The sequence below is a fragment of the Aspergillus ambiguus genome (genome assembly GCF_047715705.1).
Source record: "Aspergillus ambiguus strain CBS 117.58 unplaced genomic scaffold BDV59scaffold_76, whole genome shotgun sequence".
Lineage (NCBI taxonomy): Eukaryota > Fungi > Ascomycota > Eurotiomycetes > Eurotiales > Aspergillaceae > Aspergillus > Aspergillus ambiguus.
In genome coordinates this window covers 969-18,602 of record NW_027395589.1, presented here as the reverse complement: position 1 = coordinate 18,602, position 17,634 = coordinate 969, and the positions used below count along the sequence as shown (strand labels likewise).

At 46.6% G+C, this 17,634-nt stretch overlaps 6 protein-coding genes across 6 annotated transcripts; 2 read left to right on the top strand and 4 right to left on the bottom strand.

The window, feature by feature from the left end:
- Positions 1–4,384: 4,384 nt before the first annotated feature.
- On the bottom strand, positions 4,385–5,979 carry BDV59DRAFT_189773 (uncharacterized protein). The gene is made up of 4 exons (XM_073691664.1): positions 5,811–5,979; positions 5,412–5,720; positions 4,944–5,288; positions 4,385–4,886 (listed from the first exon to the last, which is right to left on the bottom strand). The coding sequence occupies exons 2-3, from the start codon at positions 5,695–5,697 to the stop codon at positions 5,062–5,064; spliced, it is 513 nt and encodes a 170-aa protein (XP_073542614.1). The 5' UTR covers positions 5,698–5,720; positions 5,811–5,979; the 3' UTR covers positions 4,385–4,886; positions 4,944–5,061.
- Positions 5,980–7,633: 1,654 nt separating this feature from the next.
- Positions 7,634–7,895, bottom strand: BDV59DRAFT_189767 (uncharacterized protein). Its single transcript, XM_073691663.1, has one exon. It carries the CDS (start codon positions 7,869–7,871, stop codon positions 7,701–7,703), a length of 171 nt encoding a protein of 56 aa, XP_073542613.1. The 5' UTR covers positions 7,872–7,895; the 3' UTR covers positions 7,634–7,700.
- Positions 7,896–9,958: 2,063 nt separating this feature from the next.
- On the bottom strand, positions 9,959–10,780 carry BDV59DRAFT_206593 (chaperonin 10-like protein; the record flags this gene model as incomplete). The annotated part of the gene is made up of 1 exon (XM_073694821.1): positions 9,959–10,780. One exon carries the CDS (start codon positions 10,778–10,780, stop codon positions 9,959–9,961), a length of 822 nt encoding a protein of 273 aa, XP_073542612.1.
- Positions 10,781–11,490: 710 nt separating this feature from the next.
- On the top strand, positions 11,491–12,526 carry BDV59DRAFT_211795 (NmrA-like family protein; the record flags this gene model as incomplete). The annotated part of the gene is made up of 3 exons (XM_073695877.1): positions 11,491–12,106; positions 12,157–12,319; positions 12,370–12,526. The coding sequence occupies 3 exons, from the start codon at positions 11,491–11,493 to the stop codon at positions 12,524–12,526; spliced, it is 936 nt and encodes a 311-aa protein (XP_073542611.1).
- Positions 12,527–13,725: 1,199 nt separating this feature from the next.
- BDV59DRAFT_196940 (GMC family oxidoreductase) lies at positions 13,726–15,726 on the bottom strand (the record flags this gene model as incomplete). The annotated part of the gene is made up of 4 exons (XM_073692804.1): positions 13,726–15,139; positions 15,197–15,279; positions 15,344–15,560; positions 15,629–15,726. 4 exons carry the CDS (start codon positions 15,724–15,726, stop codon positions 13,726–13,728), a joined length of 1,812 nt encoding a protein of 603 aa, XP_073542610.1.
- Positions 15,727–16,051: 325 nt separating this feature from the next.
- BDV59DRAFT_196939 (uncharacterized protein) lies at positions 16,052–17,302 on the top strand (the record flags this gene model as incomplete). Its single annotated transcript, XM_073692803.1, has 4 exons — positions 16,052–16,083; positions 16,120–16,325; positions 16,362–17,092; positions 17,126–17,302. The coding sequence occupies 4 exons, from the start codon at positions 16,052–16,054 to the stop codon at positions 17,300–17,302; spliced, it is 1,146 nt and encodes a 381-aa protein (XP_073542609.1).
- Positions 17,303–17,634: the final 332 nt, after the last annotated feature.

Below are 17,634 nucleotides of genomic sequence, written 5' to 3'. Positions count from 1 at the left end.
ATGAGTACCCGGCTGTTGCGGCTTTGGTTGGCCAGGATCCTTCTTTCAAACGCCTTGGTTTAGGTTTTCCCTATAATCAACTTTCCCTCCATTGTTGTGCGAATGCAAAGGCTGCTTCTATTTGATACTATTATTCTACATTTCCTTTTAATTTTGTAAAGGTAAATCGTAGAGAATTATTAATGCAGTCTCCGATCATACCTTATGTTAAGGAAGTGACTATCCGAGCAGGGCCCTTATAAACAGAGTATCTCTCAGTATAGCTCTCTGTACAATATAATATAGGTACAAATTTGATATACAATATTACATGACATCATGTTTCCCTGAAACGAACGAAGTGAGAGGAAGGGTAAACCTTCGTGCACAAGGTCTACCCTTGTTTAAAAAAACCTTATGCCCTGAAACGAGGACCGAATGAAAGGAGGTATTTCAGCCACGTCTACACGTGAGGGACGCGGCTTTCTGTCGCGAAAGCTGGCCTACCAAACTTGCCTCTCGCCTGCCTCTGATTCGCCCAAGAATGGGCGATTTCTCGATTCACCTTGGTTGCCGCCAGTGTTTCCTTATTGGACTCTCTCTCCTGCTTCGTACCTTTGCAACTGGCCTTCAAATGCTTCCCGTTTTGGTTTGGCTTCATTGCTCTCTCACGTTGATCCTGCTCGGTGCTTTTTCTTACACTTGTGATCCCTTGTATACACTTCTGATACCTCTTTTTGGCCAATTTAGTGCTTGTGCTATTTGCCTACCTAGCTAATTTGCTTTCTATAGCTCCAGCATTTCGTGCTTATCACTATTTTATGTCACCGGCTCTGTCCGCCTGCTTGCTCATGTGCCTGGTGTCATCGGAACTATGCCAACTGACTCCTCAATAAATTCTTCTTTTGATTTACGGTTGTCGACATAAATACCTCCCTGCTACCGTGCTTCATCATATGCGCTCTTCCTGCTTTGCCGCTCCACTTTCCTCTTCTTTGGGCTGTTTGATCTCATTGGGGTCCTATTAATTCATATCTCGAACTATCTTCCTCTCCGCTGGGTTCCAGTGTTAACTAGTCCCGCCATTTCTTTCTGTTATTAGTCTATGGACTGGAGTCCGCCAGAAGCGCGCACCTTGCTCCCGGGTTTTAATCCCTTTAACAACTCTTTTCGAGCCTTGCGGCGTGCTCCGGCTTTATTACATTCCTCGGAACCATCTAGAACCCCCAACCCCCCAAAACCCACAAACTCCTTTCCCTCCCCTCACCGACTGTTAGCACTAGCTCCGGCTCCGACGACTACACCTCATCACATTCGACCAAACATGACACCACCGTCCGCCGAGAATCCAGTGGCAATGAACCAGCCTACTCCCGTCATATTACCACTATCTTACTTAACGCGATAGAGAAATCACTAACGTCCTTTCGAGTACCGACCATACGCTCTATGAGACCTGCCCCGTCTAAACGCGCAACTATTGTCAGTAGCACCCTTTCTCCAGTAGCCAATCACGAATAACCTGCGACAAGGCCCGCCACATTGCTAAGACGGGTTGATGGTTATCGAGCTTTACGCCCAATCGTGCAATTCACTACTGTTATAGGTCCCTTCCCCAACTCAGCACAAACCGCCCCTGAAAGTCGAACGCCGCACTTTGCGAATTTGGCTCCAAAACCAAAACGACAAAGTTCGCTACGTTCGAATGCGTCCCAGGGGGCTCTGGAGGGGATTAGCGTTCTACTGTCTTGCCCAGTTCCTCCCGACTTATCTCCCGGAACTGTACGTGCACTTTGATGCACCTTCTGGTTCACTTGGAGAGGAGCCATGTAATTATGACCAGCGCACAACCGCACCGGCAAACATATTCGATAATTATAAATTGCTAGGTGATACCGTATCTTCCTTGTATATTTTCGAGTACTGCATGGTAGTTCGCACAAGCAGACTACAGGATTCGACGACTGAAGACATCCCCTTCCAAGAAAGATATCTAAAACACCCAGCGCATATACAGAAGTTGGCTCGCTCTGCGTTCTAAACAGCCACCGTTACCCTGCAATGAGAGTTAAGAACATTTCAATCCTCAGATGCTATCCCAGGTGGGGACCCTCTGACCTCGGCCATTCAGAATGACCTGGCCGAGGTTCTCCTTGGCCTATCAACATGCAGCCAACCTTCCGGCGGCTTTTCCCAATGCGGCTGGTTATGTAAACCGGGGAAGTGAAGTCCTGCCAACCACATCTTCCGGTAAGATACCTCAAGGCAGTATTCCCACAAAAATGCTTCCTGCTGTACCCAGGTCTTCCTGTTCCATCCACCCTAATTCATTCTATTGATCTCTTCATTTATTCAGTCCACTCTATTCCAATCGATCATACGTAGCGACCCATCCCTGTGATAGTCGGTCCCACTGATAGTCAAACAAAACGCGCTGCCGCGTCGACGCGTCTTCCACTCTGCTAAACACCTCATCAATCATGATTCGCGCTCTTCTTCGGCCCATTGATCCTAGTGGGCAGTGTAGAAACAAATGACCTTCTTTTCCTAATGCGCATTAATAGTAATTCCGATACTCTCGTTGCTCAGGCATTTTAGATCCCCCGAACTATGGTTACCCCAGTTTCAGACACTATGTCCCCGTTGGCGCACAAGAGACGGTTGGCTAATCATCTTGTATCACTACTTAAGTTACAGCCATCTCGTTGCACTCGTATTGAAACACTACTGGGCTAGTTTGAGAAGTGCGATATCGAGGCACTATAACGCACAGTTGGTTAGAAACCATGTGGAGGATTCGAGCCTCAAGGTATTCTATTCCTAGCTGTTGCCGGCCAGGATTTAGTGGAATTATATGATTTGATATTCGACTGATATACGACTGTATGCTGCTGATCCTTGGCTTCCCGATCAGGAAGGTCGGCGGCTGTCCGATAATCCAAAGGCTCAACAGATCCCAACATGGATTTTTATAAATATGCCTCCGGCGGTCACACAACTGCGCCATGAGCCTCTGCTTTATTGCTCTAAAATATTCCCGTCATCCACAGCCTTTCCCATAGGCGAGCCCAATCACCCATGACCCAACTGACAAGCATGGGCTCTTCCATACTCGAATTGGCAGATGTATCAATGAGGTACTGCTCAAGCTCGGACATTGAGGCGTTCGTTCCCGTTCTATCGGGGTCGGTGGTCCTTCGACAGACACCTAGGAGCCTATCAAAGCCCTTTGGTCTCGAGGTCGCTTTGGTTCAGGTCACACCAGCGGCATTTGCCATCAGTCCTGAAACAAGAAGCTCCCACTTGACATCGGACAGTCCGTACCTTGGAACGAGCAGCAATTATCAAATCTCGGAACCAGCGAAGCATTCAACGGCGAGGGAGCTGATTCGCTGTGATCTGTCCGATGCGTTGGTTCTTACGAGGGCCCTTCACGAAGAGGATGTCGAGGCGGTTGTTAGCTTCTCAATGTTGTTAGCCCCCACTACCTTCACAAACACAAACTCGGTCTTAAGGGACCGTGCCTATCTACTGCGCACATGCCTTACTGCGGGAGAAGACGATCCAATCTGCACTACTTGCCAGGTCGGACCGTTTCTTCTGCCGGACAGGACTCTGTCTGGATGAAATGCAGCCCGATAGTCCGCACCTCAGGGACGCAGACCAGCTCTGGTCCATGCAGAAAGTCGCAGGTCAATCCGGTAGTGCTCCGATGGAATCACACTGAGCAACCCAGAGTTGGTATTCAGATGTCATTAGTCTTCTACTGAGTATGGCATAACACACTGCAAATCGCAATTCTCGTGAATGCTGACATATTTTTCGTTTCTCGAAGGTGCACAGCATGCGATCTCGACCCTACTGCAGCTTCCTCCACGTCAGGAAGTGAATAGTTAAGCATATACATGGTCCAGTTGTTACAAGACAGGCGTGGTTGGGAAAACACTACAGTTTTTCACTAAATCGTTCATTCTATACACATTGCTGACCCCGGCCGTACTGTACAGCGGAATCATACAAATCACATGTGCTCCAATAGGTAAGAGTGGACCTTCTTTGGCAAGTTCCATACTGCAGTGTCGACAGTACTGAATGTCCGTTCCCTCCTGCTATGTTATTTCTCGACACTTTGGACAATCAGTGACAAACAATTTGAAGTTACTGGCAATACCTAAGTGTGTCTATTCTGCGATACTCGAAAAAGTCGCTAGGTAACAGTTTTAAGACCCATATGCAGCTCCGGTTCATCTTTCCGTTCTAGAAGTAGATTCCGCTTCTCACTTCAAAACAATGAGCCACTGGATGATCATATCCACAGAGGATCCACCTTTTTTGGCCATTTTTGGCTTGTATCTACAAATAATGTATAATTTATTTGCGGGTGTGTGCTCCTGAGTAGTGATTCCGCTGAAAGATGCTTGCCTAGCTCCTAACACCTTCCTCTTGTATTTAGACTATTCAGGACCTGGCATTCCTCAGATCCATCACTTATGTCAAAGCCCAGCTCTCGCGCATGTAAGTATACACTAGATAAGGCTCTGCGCGTTCAAGATTAATCCTTAATGTCTATAATCGCTCTCTATTATATGGCGAGCGCCAAGAGTAGATGTAGTCTGACCACAGACGTCCATGCATGAAAGGATGTTGCTCAGGGATGGCACCTTAGGCGACTTTAGATTTATCGGGATACAGCTATACTGCCGCTAAGAGTCATCCAATGTGCGTTGATCAAATCTGTTCTTGTATGAAAAATGTGCTGGCCATACTTGTCGAGGCGGGCGATCACAATTTGCATGGATACTTGGCCGGCCTTGCAAGAATTTCACCAGGGCACTCAGATCAGGCGCTGATAGAAATCGGGGATAAGGTGTTGTGAATTGGCGATCATTCACAGAGATTGAGGGGGGCTTCGGAAGTGTTTGTATTAGTGATTTGCTAAAACCAGCAGTTGAGGGGCAATTCACCGTCTTGATAATTATCGATCCTTGGAGAACACAATAATGCTTCCCGAAGAGAAAAGGCCAGCTTTTGGTTTAGTAATAGTGTCAGCGAAAGACAAACGTCATCCACCAAGCTCTTCTTCTAGCTTCTGCAAACTGATCTTCGCTGTCTACCAAAGAGTGTAGCGATGTGTCCAGTGCTATAGCCAACGTTTGTTCGACACGATATCTCAATCCTGAGGGGATCATGCCCTTGTACAAACTCGTACACTGAAAGAACCAGCAACGCAAGAATACATTCGAGTTCTATCGGGGTCTTAATATGAAACCGGTCGCGATCTATTATAAGTCCGTTACTGGACGACCTGTCTGGGTTTGTAAACGAAGAACTGCGCGTGTAATCATTTGCTAGGCACGTCCCAAACTTTCCCTTCATTGTCAGGCCGCAGCTCGATGGAAACAGGCAGGGACAGGATCAAAATTATGACTGACCTTCGACATCCAACACTAATGAGGCCGAACTCTCGGCACTTTCAGGATTAGACTGAGTGTTCACCTTCTTTCTCGGACTTCCGCGTTTACTGGGTAAGTAGGAGCACGGTTTCTTTCTTTCCTGGCACTTTTCCATTTTGATCAATGTCAGCGCAATATTTCTCATCTGTTCCCTACCCCATATAATCTTTGGAGGCTCCAGATACGAGTATGGAGCATCAGAAAGACACAAGAGGCCCCGATCAGAGACAGAAGACACTTGCTCTTGTACATGGATTGTGCCCATCACAGCGCGTCCTCGAAATTCGACTGTTCGCGAGGTCAGCAGAGTTCAGGACAAATTTGGTTCGCCTCTGTTGTAATAAGGCACAGGACCGTGTGGCTAAGGTATAGACATACCAAGTTAAACATGCCACTTTTACTGGCGGCCGAACAAACCTCTTGTGGGCCATGGCATGTCTCTGTTTATATTCTCTCTCTCCCCTCCTTTTTATTGGGTCAGATGGAGTATTTGTAATGTGGAATTCGATATTTCTATGTACCGACGGGGTTGAAGGAGAATGACACATGTATCTAGGGATAATGGCTTCTCCGTCCTGTACCCTCATTAAAGACAGGATCTTTTTTTTTGTGTACGTCATCCCTTCGGGCCTGGATTCTTACCCCTGCAGGGGGGCAGAGAGGTCGAGTCGGGCCAATGTGACAGGTCTCAAAGGGAACTCCCACAGCGCCTAGCTTCTTCCATGAGCCAGTCAACAGAAAAGGCCTATCGCATTAGGATGCGTTGTAAAGGAGAGCCTGGCGCGGTCTCCTGTGATTTACATAACTGGTTCATGCTTGCCAGGTACGCCTTCCTCCACGGAGTATCTTGACCGCTCGCTAGCCGTCCTTGAGGTCAGCAGCCCCACCCCGCCCTTCGGTTATCCCTGAAAGTACTTTGCAACCATCCCTTTGGCAGCATAACTAGGCGCAACATAGTGGATGATCTTCAAAAGAAGATCATTGAAGTTGTTGGGAAGGAGAGGCTGAACAGATCCTCCACACATAAGCTCTATATTATGCACAGTCCACTCAGGAAAACTCACCGACTCAGACCCCCTGGTACGGTAAGCTACCCTAAGACGGCTCATGATGTGCACGAGCTAATTCCATTGGTTCGTTGTCGTGTTACAGTCAACATGTTGTGAATGGCAAAAGAGAAAGTGGTTTTGTCGGATGGATTGATCATACCCAAGGGAACCCGCGTTAATGGCCTCGGCGTGTCATATGATGGACTCCTCAGTCTGGTCAAATAAAAATCAATACAACGGCTACAGATTCGCCAACTTACGCAAGATGGAGAAGAATCCAATGTCAAGTCATTGTTGACTGACCACCACGAGTGCGAACCATCTGGGCTTCGGACACAGCAAACGGGCATGTCTGGAAGGCACTACGCGGCTGCCCTCAGCAAAATTGCCCTCTGCCACATTTTGCTGACATACGATTTCGATGTGATATTACCGGAAGATGGTCGAATCGACCTGCGTGCGCTTAAGCTCTTGCAGAGGCCAAACATCAAAATCGACCTGAGACGGCGCAACGAAGAAATTCACTTGTGAGAGGGCGGATTTATCCCTGGACTGATATCATTCATCGAGTGTGGTATATCGGCGCTAGTTTCGGCATTTAGTGTGAGTCCGTAGTGTTGGCCCAACGACTCCGTGGATATCACTGGCCACAGAAACCCTGAAAGCTTTTATTCCTTCAGAGCTAAATCCCAAGGATATTCTTTAGGTACATTGGGTACCCACCCCTGCACCTGTTTCATGATTTAGGGGGGCGTATTAGAGTTTCTATGTACAGCTATCTGATTGTGGTTGCGGTTGTCGGTGCACTGTTTGATGCCATGCCTGCAGTAGCTGAATTTGAACAGAGCCGACTTATATTGCCCAAATTCTGCATTTCCCCGCCTTTTCTCTGGTAATAGAAGTAGGTCAGTGGTATCAGCTCTGCCTGGTTTGTCTGAATTCTCTGCTTGGCCGGTTGCATTGAGCAAGTCACGTCGGTCACTAGTGGATAAATATCCCTACTATTTTTACTTAACACATATGGACCCTCGAGTTGAGTCTCACTCTGGCCCCAAATCGGTGGAATAATACTTTAGCAGGACCAGATGCAAGGAGAATCAATCCTAACAGGCTTTTTAGCCAACCATACCCTAATCGTTCATAGAGTGCCGGAGCGGGCCCATGCGTCTCTTTCAAGATTATGAGCGCTGCAACGCTTGCCAACCCAGTCTGTATCGAATCATCCATCAGCCGTGAAACGGATAGATGATTCTATAGAGACTCTTCTACTCACGACAAACACCTCCAGCCAAAACGTCCATCTCCTGCCAGCCTCCTGGGCTAAGTAGCCGTCAACAATCGGACCTTCGCACAGTACAATCAGATAGGAAAAATAGGATGGAGTAGCCATGGAGTAAAGCAGAAGTCAACGCAGGATCAAAATGGGCACGACTATTGAGTGCTGTCCGTGTTATCTGTGCGAAGGCAACTTCTTAGAAAAGACCCACGCATGCATTATATATTTTAGAACAGGAAATATTCGATTACAAAAACGCAAGAAGCGCAGGGGCAACAAACAACCACAGCCTATCCGTACGACATCACTTGCTGTCTGAGCATTGTTAGAAGCGATTTGTCGGATGAGCAAATAACTTAGAACATTGAGAGGGTGTCTGCCTGCTGGCCTGCCTAGACCACTAATATGGGTGTAGATGTATCCTGAGGCACCGGCAAGTCTATGGTAAGTCATCTCTCGGAACAGGATCGAGTCAGTGCGGTAGTATCGCTTGCACATCACTACAGAGATATAGAAATGACTAGACGGAGGTGGCGTTCGCAATGCAGCTGGAATGATTATCGTTATCCTATGCATAAGACTGGCCATTGGGCCGACCACTTAATACGCATAGAGTTGTGGCCGGCTCCGTTCGATCCCCACTACCAAATCACGGTTAGGCATACTGTGCTTGCAGGAGGTACAGCCGCAAACCATCCGGGGCCCAAAGATCAAGCAAGTTCTAAGCTCCACTTGGTGTAAGTTTACTTGGATCCATGGCTCGTCTAGGGTAGTCGCATTATGGAAGACATGCGTAATCCTCCGGTGAGATTTGCCAGGACGAGTTGCTTTTACACGCATCACCCAAATATAACCCTTACTACGTTCTGGAGTACCTCCGCCAAGATTACAGAGCATCTGGTGTTAGGGGACGAATAGAGGTGGATCTTCCTATCTAAGCGTGTCCTACAAACAAGAAGGAATCGCTGAAGAACAGGAAGTCGAGTAACGGTCAGATGTCAACAAACGGGGTGAGAAGGCGGTGTGCAGTGACAGAATCGAGATCCTATCGAGCTCCAGCTACTGGTTCGTACAAGGCCTATAGAACCCATAACATCTGGAAGTAGAATTTCGCATGTTGTCGGTACATTTAGAAATTAGCTTAAAGGTAGCTTTTGCAACAAACAAGACCATTGACTCTTTATAAAGTTTTCTCTCAATTGTATATCATACCATTTATGCCTGTTAATTAGCTCGACGACACCTTGCGAAGTCAATAATGTCGCAGTAACTGCCCAGAGTCTGGTTTATTATCACCCTTGCCTATATGCCCTCGATACCAATAATTAGTGGCCTACCTGTCCGATATGAGATTGTTCTCCTTCGAGACATACATGTTCACCTTTGTAATAGGCCCGTTGTAAAGGATAATTCTTGATCCTAAGGCCTTATCAACCGTTTTGTAGTCTTCTGGAAGTTATCGTAAAAGTACACAATATTTATTAGAAGGTGCTAAGTGACACCATTCATTTCCCTTCTTTCCTTGATCTTTTGACATGCAATTTGCAGGTCGATGTAATACAATAGTCCGTTTAAATGGAGATGGCAGGGTAAAAAGGGAACGCAAACTTCTGACTCCGAAAGTCACGAGACTGGATCTAAGTCTAGACGCTTCAATGTTTCACCTCCCGTGCCCTATAGTATTAAAGATCGAAATGGAAGCCGATTGTTTGAAAACAGTGAGTCAAATTTTAGTTCACTATCTTCGCTTTTTAAGTGATCCTGAAGATAGAGGCCAATGAGCCTTATCAATACTGGACTTAGAGAAAGGACGTACAAAGCATGATGCAAGGAAACGTGAAGACGTTGTACCTGCATAATCGAGCACTGAACGAGGGGTTGAGCAATGTCAAGGCTGGTATAAAAAGTACAAAAACATAATAGATAGACAAAACGTATGTCTTCCAGATCATCCAAGGAAGGAGCCATATGCTGTTATTTTCCTTCTCAGTTTCTTCCAATTCCCAGGGATGTACAACCAGCTTCACGCCACTAACACCCATATTCAGCCCAGTAAGAGCGTCATTCAGACCATATAAACCGCCGCTAGCTTTTTGAGTAGGGAGCGGATGAAGCTTGTCGTTTGTGACTGCCCATGGAAGGTAGGAACTAAATGTCCATTTGAGTAGCTCTGCGTTCTCTTCCTCGCCCAGCGGAATAGATCATGAGCCGAATTTGTGCCTCACGTCCTGGGGCAAGGTGTCTGGGCCAAAGGGAGGTAGCAGGGCATACACATCTCCGCCACCCTGTGCGCTGAGTACTGCCCCGGCGATTCTAAGCGTGCTTGGAATTGAAATTGCATCAACGACCAGATCATAGGGGCCCTCTTCCACTAACTGATTCACAAGTGCCTCTTGATTCTGTGTATGATCGATGACTCTTAAGGCACCCAGCTTTGAAACAAACGATTCGTGCTTCGGGGAGGTGGTAGTAACAACTTTGTACCCGGCATGGGTGACATATTGCACCGATAGACTGCCAACACTTGATGTACCCCCGTAGACCAAGACCTTATAATCTTTGGCAGACCCCTGGCCCTCCAAATCTGGCCTCCCCAGTCCTGCACTTAAGGTGAATAAGCCGACGACTGTGCTCAGATTACCTATCAGACTGACAGGGATGTTCAGATCGATACGTTTTGGGATATTGCTTGTTGTTATATCTCGTGTTACGACATACTGTTGGAAAGCGCTGAACTTATTTCCGACAGCCCCAGCAGTTTTTGCTGCTGCAACCTTGTCGCCAACGTTGAAGCCAGTGACTTTGTCGCCAACAGCCACAACCGTACCCCCAAACGATGTGTCTAGAATGGCCGGGTATTGGAGGGGGAGTATGGCTGCTTTGGCCAGTTTGGCATCAATAGGAAGCAGTCCAACAAGCTCGTTCTTAATCAAAAGTTCATGAGGGCCAACCGTAGGAGTCTCAACTTTCTGCACCACAATGGGAGCTTTGGCCGCTGGAATGATGGCAGCGAAGTGAGACATATTATGGAGCTGTTGACGAAGTGAATGCTTCAAAGGATAAAGTGGTAGTTGAGTATGTGCTTGTCATATTCAGTTCGACAGCAACTTTATAGACAATATTGAAGTCTTGGAGATGGAGGTTTAAGTTGAAGGCGTTAAAGTGGATTGATAAGCAGGATTGGAGTCAGGGTAGTGACGCCATTCACTCAGCATAAGGTGTTTAGTGATTCATAATCTTCAGTCACTATTAAGAGGGCGCCTTGTTTCAGGGCATCTGTAAAATCCATAATCTGAGGAGTGCGCGCATTTTCTGGGTCTTGACTTTGACGCGGAGTTATCGGACTACCGAGTACCGATTGTCCCCACATGCTTGCTACTCTAAGGGTATTGACTTCGGGTCTCACTTGAAATGACAAATGATTTTGTAACTTGAAGGGCCACGGAATGTGGAGAATTTCCAAGTATACCACCACGTTTCCAAGGATCAACGATTTGCACGTTGCAGCAGATGATACAACTTGAGCCGCCTAGACCACATTGATTAGCAACCGCTTATAAATGTTCCTTTACTGAGTTCGTCATATGACGCTTCCACTCGGAGAAAGCCATAGTAACCTGGTCTTGTTGTGCACTCCAGTAGTCAGTAATGTAGTTATAAATTAGGGATTGTCAGCTCACGTAGTACTTCAACAATTGTATCTTTGTTCGAAAATTTTCAGTGTTCTTTGGTCATGGCCGTGGAAACTGTCGGTATCGCCGGAATTACGGGAAAATTCGCCTCATGCATCCTTAGGCATCTACTCAAGACGTCTTCAGCTAATATTCATGGCTATTGTCGTGATCCTAGCAAGATCTCACCAAAAATACTCTCATCCCCTCGTGTCCAGATTATCAAAGGAGACTCTGGAGATGAAGCTGTTTTAAGATCATTTGCCAAAGGTTGCGACGTTGTCATCTGTTGCTATCTTGGAGACAATCATCTCATGATAGAAGGACAAAAGAAATTGATTAACGCTTGCGAGAAAGAGGGTGTGCCCCGGTATATTGCCAGTGACTACACTCTTGACTATACCAAGTTGGAGTATGGAGAATTGCCCATAAAGGATCCAATGAAGCTGGTGCATGACCATCTTCAAACTAAGACAAAAGTCGCGGGTGTTCATGTATTAATTGGTGCATTCATGGATACGCTCTTTAGTCCTTTTTTTGGATTTTTCGACTATGACTCCAAGTCCTTCCGTTACTGGGGCACTGGTGAGGAACAATGGGAGTCAACTACCTATGACAATGCTGCAGAATTTGTAGTTGCTGTGGCCTTGGATGAAAGTGCTACCGGGTTCCAACGTTGTGAGTGACGTGCCTGGCTACCGATATATTCTATATTAACACTGGACCAGTCATAGGAGACTGCAAAAGTACTATGCAAATTGCTGAGATCTTCGAGGAAGTCTACGGTGGAACGTTAAAATTGAATCAATTGGGCTCTCTGGATGACTTATATAAACACATGCACCAGCGGAAAGATGAGAATCCTCAGGATTATTTCAGATATCTTCCATTGTAAGTTTACTACTTTATTACTACCACACTGGGCTAATACATTTATTAAGATTTTTCCAATTCTATTGCCTTAATGGCCAAACGCACCTCAATATACACGAGGAAGCTGCAAAATACCAAAATATTCCCCACACGACGTTCAGGCAGTTCTTCGAACAGAATCCAATTGAGACCTTGGCTGCGGCCAACGCCAATGCCGGCTCTTGATTAACTAATTAGATTTAACCTCTTAGGTAAACAATTTCGGTAGTTAGTTAACTACCGCACGCCTCTACTTTGTTTTCTCCATGCACCTTTTCTAATGAAAGCACAATTCACATTTGCTTTATTCACGAACGTGTACTTAGGTAGTTTGAAAGAAAATATACTTTCCCTGAAGTTGAGCCAGGCCCTTCAGACTCATGAATAATTCGGCTTGGTAGAATATCTTCGCTATAACCGGCAGCCTGTTTCTTGGCTGATCCTACAATATTACTCGATGCCCTGCCAACGACCGTTTTTTCTCGACGCTCATATGAACGTGGCATAACCCAAAATGGTCAAAGCAATACCCTAAAACTGAGGAACTCTGATAATATTGATGAGAGTGAGTAATAATCTATTGTTATGACATTAGTCAGAAGGCCATGTAAAGGGAGAACTACGCGTACATTGTACAGTTTAACGGCGCCCGCGTTGGCTTTTCTAGGAAAAGCTCCCAACGCGCCTGGAGGTGATACCGCATAACCCTGACACGTGGCGGCGAATAGAAGCTTCTGGCCAGAAGGTAATACTCTAAAGCTCTTCACTACCTTTCGAAGGGACCTCTTACGTCAATAATGGTACACTGATAGATGTGATAGCAGTAGCAGCGACTATTCGGGGTTTAGAAGAGTGTCGGCCAGAGAGGGCTAGCCAAAGGCACGAGCTAAAGCCAATATAGAAAAACGGTCTTCACAGGGAATTAACCCAGGTAAGAGAACACCTAGGTTGACGTCATGATATACAGTCTTTTCAACATGAGGAGTGCCGTCAAATAGGCCGGAAAATGCATTCAAACGTGCATGCCGCCATCAGCTGCCGCATTATACCCTCAGCAATTTATAATTACTTCGACATAATAGTTCACAAGAATGCGACGCACTATACACCTGCGCACGTTTTCTCAGTGCCACTGCGAAAGGGACCAAGACACTGTACCGGGAATAGTGTACAAGAAATTCTAAAAGCGAGGTATAACGTTTATCTACTTATTAGGCTCAATTTGAAGTGCCCCACTCTGATAGTGCAGCACGTACAAAGCTTATTGGCATACGAAATATCGGTTAAAAAAAGGTATACTAATGCAGGCTCTCGTAAGCTTATGAAGCCATAAATCAACCCGGTAACCATGCGTATTATCGAACAGTGCTAGATATACACCATAATTAACCAGAAAGCATCTGGTCGGCGATCTTCTCAGCTATCATGTACACATTGGACATCGGGTGCCCAGGAGGCAGAAATGGAAATATACTTGCATCAACTATCCGGAGATTGTTTAACCCGAAAACGCGCCCGTTGGTGTCCACAACCGACATTGTATTGTTTGGGCGCCCCATGGAGCATGTTCCAACAGCATGCCAAAGCAAGCTTGCTGTCTTACGAATATATTCTTCAATATCATCATTGCTCGCGACCTGCTTTCCTGGGAAGAACTCATCCCCAATCGTCACCCCTGACATAGCTCCCCACAGTTTACGGAGGCGTTTAAAAGCTGCGACAGCCATCTCCATATCCCATGGGTGTTCCAGAATACCTGTATGAAGTAATGGCAGGTTCGTCTGGTTCGAACTGTCAAGAGAAATATTGCCTCTTGAGAATGACGACATTAGGGAGGCGGAGATCGTGCCGTATTGGTAACCGTCCTGTGGATCTGATACGGCGTAGTCCTTATTATCGCCGTCAAAGCCATTCTCCACAACATATTCGAGGTCCGGCCAGTCTTGCGGTAGCTTCTGCAGCTCAAACTGGAGTCCGGATGATAACGACGACCTAGACAACCGATCCCAGCCGATATAGGCTGGCCCACTGGTTAGAGGTCCTGTAACGTTTGACAGATACTCCTCAGAAGCTCTTTTGGCAAAAATAGGATCGTTAAGACGCGAAAGTGTGTCTACCCTGACACGGTAGGATACCCCAAAGAAAGGTTGATCTTGAAGATTCCTACCGACCCCTGGTAGATCACGCACAATTTGTATCCCGTTGCTGTCTAGCATTTCCCGAGGCCCCACACCCGACACCATTAAGAGATGCGGCGATTGCAGAGCACCAGCGCTGAGGGCTATCTCACGCATAGCAGTTAGAGTAAACTGTGTGTTGTTCTTCTTTACTGTAACGGCACACGCAGAAGACCCATTGAACAAAATACGAGTAGCCTGGGTATGCGTATAAACTCGGAGCCTGCCTGTATCAATTGCTTGACCGAGAAATGCGGAAGCTGAAGATGAGCGATGGCCGTTATCAGGACTGATAGTACCGGCAGGCCACCCAGATCCCTTCAAAATTCCAGTATCGAATCCGGTCGTAGACTGATAGATACCTAGCGATTCCATTCCTTTTTTTGCCCAGCTACCCAATGGAAAGGCCCAGTTAGGCCATGAAATGTCCAGTGGTCCAGGACTTTCCGTGTTGTAAGCTTGTAGGTCTACCTGGACCGTACCGTTTGCAGGGTATCTGTTGCCTGTGTTATTTGGAGAGGTGATATGACAACTTCTTCGGAAATAGGGGAGCAGATTCTGGAAAGTGAACGTCTCGTCTCCGATTTCATCTGCCCATTTTTGGTAGGCTCCAATGTTTGATCTGAAATAGAGCATTCTGTCAGCGAAGCAAAAATATCATGGTGCAGGTATTACGTGCCGCTGGTAAAGCATATGATTGCGTGCAGAGCACCCTCCTAGAGTTTTGCCTCGGGCATAATGCATTCTTCGTCCGTTCGCTCCCTTTTCGAAGGGTCATCGGTTAGTTGTGCGGCGAATATGACGAGTACCATAGCTGTATTCTCACCGACTGAGGGATAGTATAAAATTCCCAGTCGATCAGGGGCTTCTCATCAACCGGATCTGTCCCTATTCCCTGCAAAGGGGCCAACGCGGGTATAATACTTCCGTTTCCATTGTCGAGTTCATAAACGCCACCGGCTTCCACGACGGCAACCAAGTACGAGCCGTTTATGGCTAATCGATATGCCAGTGTCAAACCTGCGGTGCCTCCTCCAACAATTCTGTCGGGGTTAGCTTTTTTGGTCCTCTTTGGCGGCTACCTGCACTGGTGTTTCATTAACCGACGTACACATAATCGTATGCTGTACTTGGACTGTTGACATTAGTATTAAGTCTCGACTCTGCACAGACTGCAGTAAATATAATAATAAGCAGTAGGAATAGCATTATGAGAAGACAATAAGAGCAACGTATTGTCAATAGAAGCGAGCTTGGTAGATGTAATATCACGAGAAATGTCGTTAAGGCGAATTTCCTGCCAGAGGACGAATCTCCCATTTATAAGCATACAGCACCACTACCAACAAGGAAAAGCAGGAGGCTACAGTGGCAAGAAGGTCCCAGATAATGACGCTCTCCTGGTAGTTGAGAACGTCATGAGAATACGGCAACATCATGCATCTGATAACTATATATTGGCTGTTACATACCGGGGAGAAGGTAGTCGGCTCAAACCAAACGCCAAAACTTTGTCAGTATTACCCTAATCAACATGGCCAGGATCGGTATCATAGGCTCTGGCTGGTACGGTTGCCACATAGCGCTGGAGCTTGCCAAAAGTGGGTATGAAGTCAACCTCTTTGACAAAGAACCACAGATTTGCGCGGGGATCTCCGGAAAATTTGGGATCCGCATCCACAAGGGGCCACATTATCCTAGGTCTCCTCAAACGAGGGCGTCGTGTCAAGCTACGTTTGAGAGGTTCTGCGCCCAATACTCGGATTTAGTGATGTCATTGGAACATTCGATTTATGCGCTAGGGGAAAGTGATTCGGTCAACAAACCTCCTAAAATTTCTCGAGCTACCTTCGATCACGTTTGCCGGGAAAATACCCCCTGCAGGGAAGTCTCATCAGCAGACTTAGGGCTGGAAAATCTCAAAGCTGCGTACGACCTAGATGAACCGTGTGCCGTTCTTAATCCAGCTCTCAGAGATTATTTCATGGCCCGCCTGACGCACATTGGGGTTAAGCTTTACCTTGGCGCCTACGTTACCGATCTGAAACCGCTATCATTCGGGATCGAAGTATGTCTCAGATCTGGTGAGCGTCACATGTTCGATCGAATTATAAATGCAACTGCATATACGTCTCTTCTACCGGACATTATACACGAAGATCCGCCTATTGCCATGACCGTTGTATACCAAGTTTGTATTGCCTTTGAATATTTAGACCTACAACCTGGAGACGGAGATATATCTTTTATTGTCATGGACGGGTGGTTCCCATGTCTCATGCCAGTTTTCGCCGACAAGTCTTCCACAGCCCGCTATGTGTTGACTCATGCATGCCACACTAACCTGGCTACCTTTGAAAGACCTGATGACGCACAAGCTTTCTTATCGCACGTTAAGGCCCATGAGATCGAGAGAACGATCAAACAGCGGGTCGAACAGGAGATATCCAGGTTTTGGCCTTCCTTCCTCAAGCGTTTTCAGTACTGTGGCTTCAGAGGGGAGATAATGGCCAAGTTAAGAACAGAGGGAGAGTTCCGAAGCTCGTTTGTGTTTGAGCGAGACAAAATCATCTATGTTTTCCCAGGGAAAATCAGCAATGTAATTGAGGCTGGCGAGGAAGTGGCTATCCTACTTAATCAAGAGACGCATTGTGGAGGTGAAGGGTACAAAACAGTGGACGGCGGAGTTATGGACAGATCGCGGGGCGAAATAGAATGGCGGCCGACTCCGGAGAGCCGAAACACCGGGTATTTGCAGCCGTACAAAGATTGGGCTTCTATGTGAAGTCACATAGTCCTCAACAGAAGGTCTCTTATGTAAAAATGAAAAACCGTGTGCAAGCTGACCAATATCAAGAGTCCGCCCAAACCCTGGAAGAACGAGGTGATTTCTGTATCTCACTCTATATTTTCATACCCGCCAAAATGGCTATGACAGCCCTTAAAATCTTCCAAAGGGACAACGTGTGAACTAATCAGATAATTTTCCATTGGCCAAGCGTGCGGAAAAACCACAGTTACCTTACTTTACCGTATTTATTCCACAACCTTAAGTTAAGATAAAAATTGGCGGAGGTGTTGAGTGTCGGCATGCTACGGGCTCCTAAATTGATGATC

Excerpts from the sequence above, each read along its gene's own strand:
- BDV59DRAFT_189773 (XM_073691664.1), bottom strand. The coding sequence starts at position 5,697 with ATGGGCACAATCCATGTACAAGAGCAAGTGTCTTCTGTCTCTGATCGG. Across the intron at positions 5,289-5,411 it reads ATTAGTGTTGGATGTCGAAG|ACAGGTCGTCCAGTAACGGA; the intron begins GTCAGTCATAAT and ends TTACAAACCCAG.
- BDV59DRAFT_189767 (XM_073691663.1), bottom strand. The coding sequence starts at position 7,871 with ATGGCTACTCCATCCTATTTTTCCTATCTGATTGTACTGTGCGAAGGT.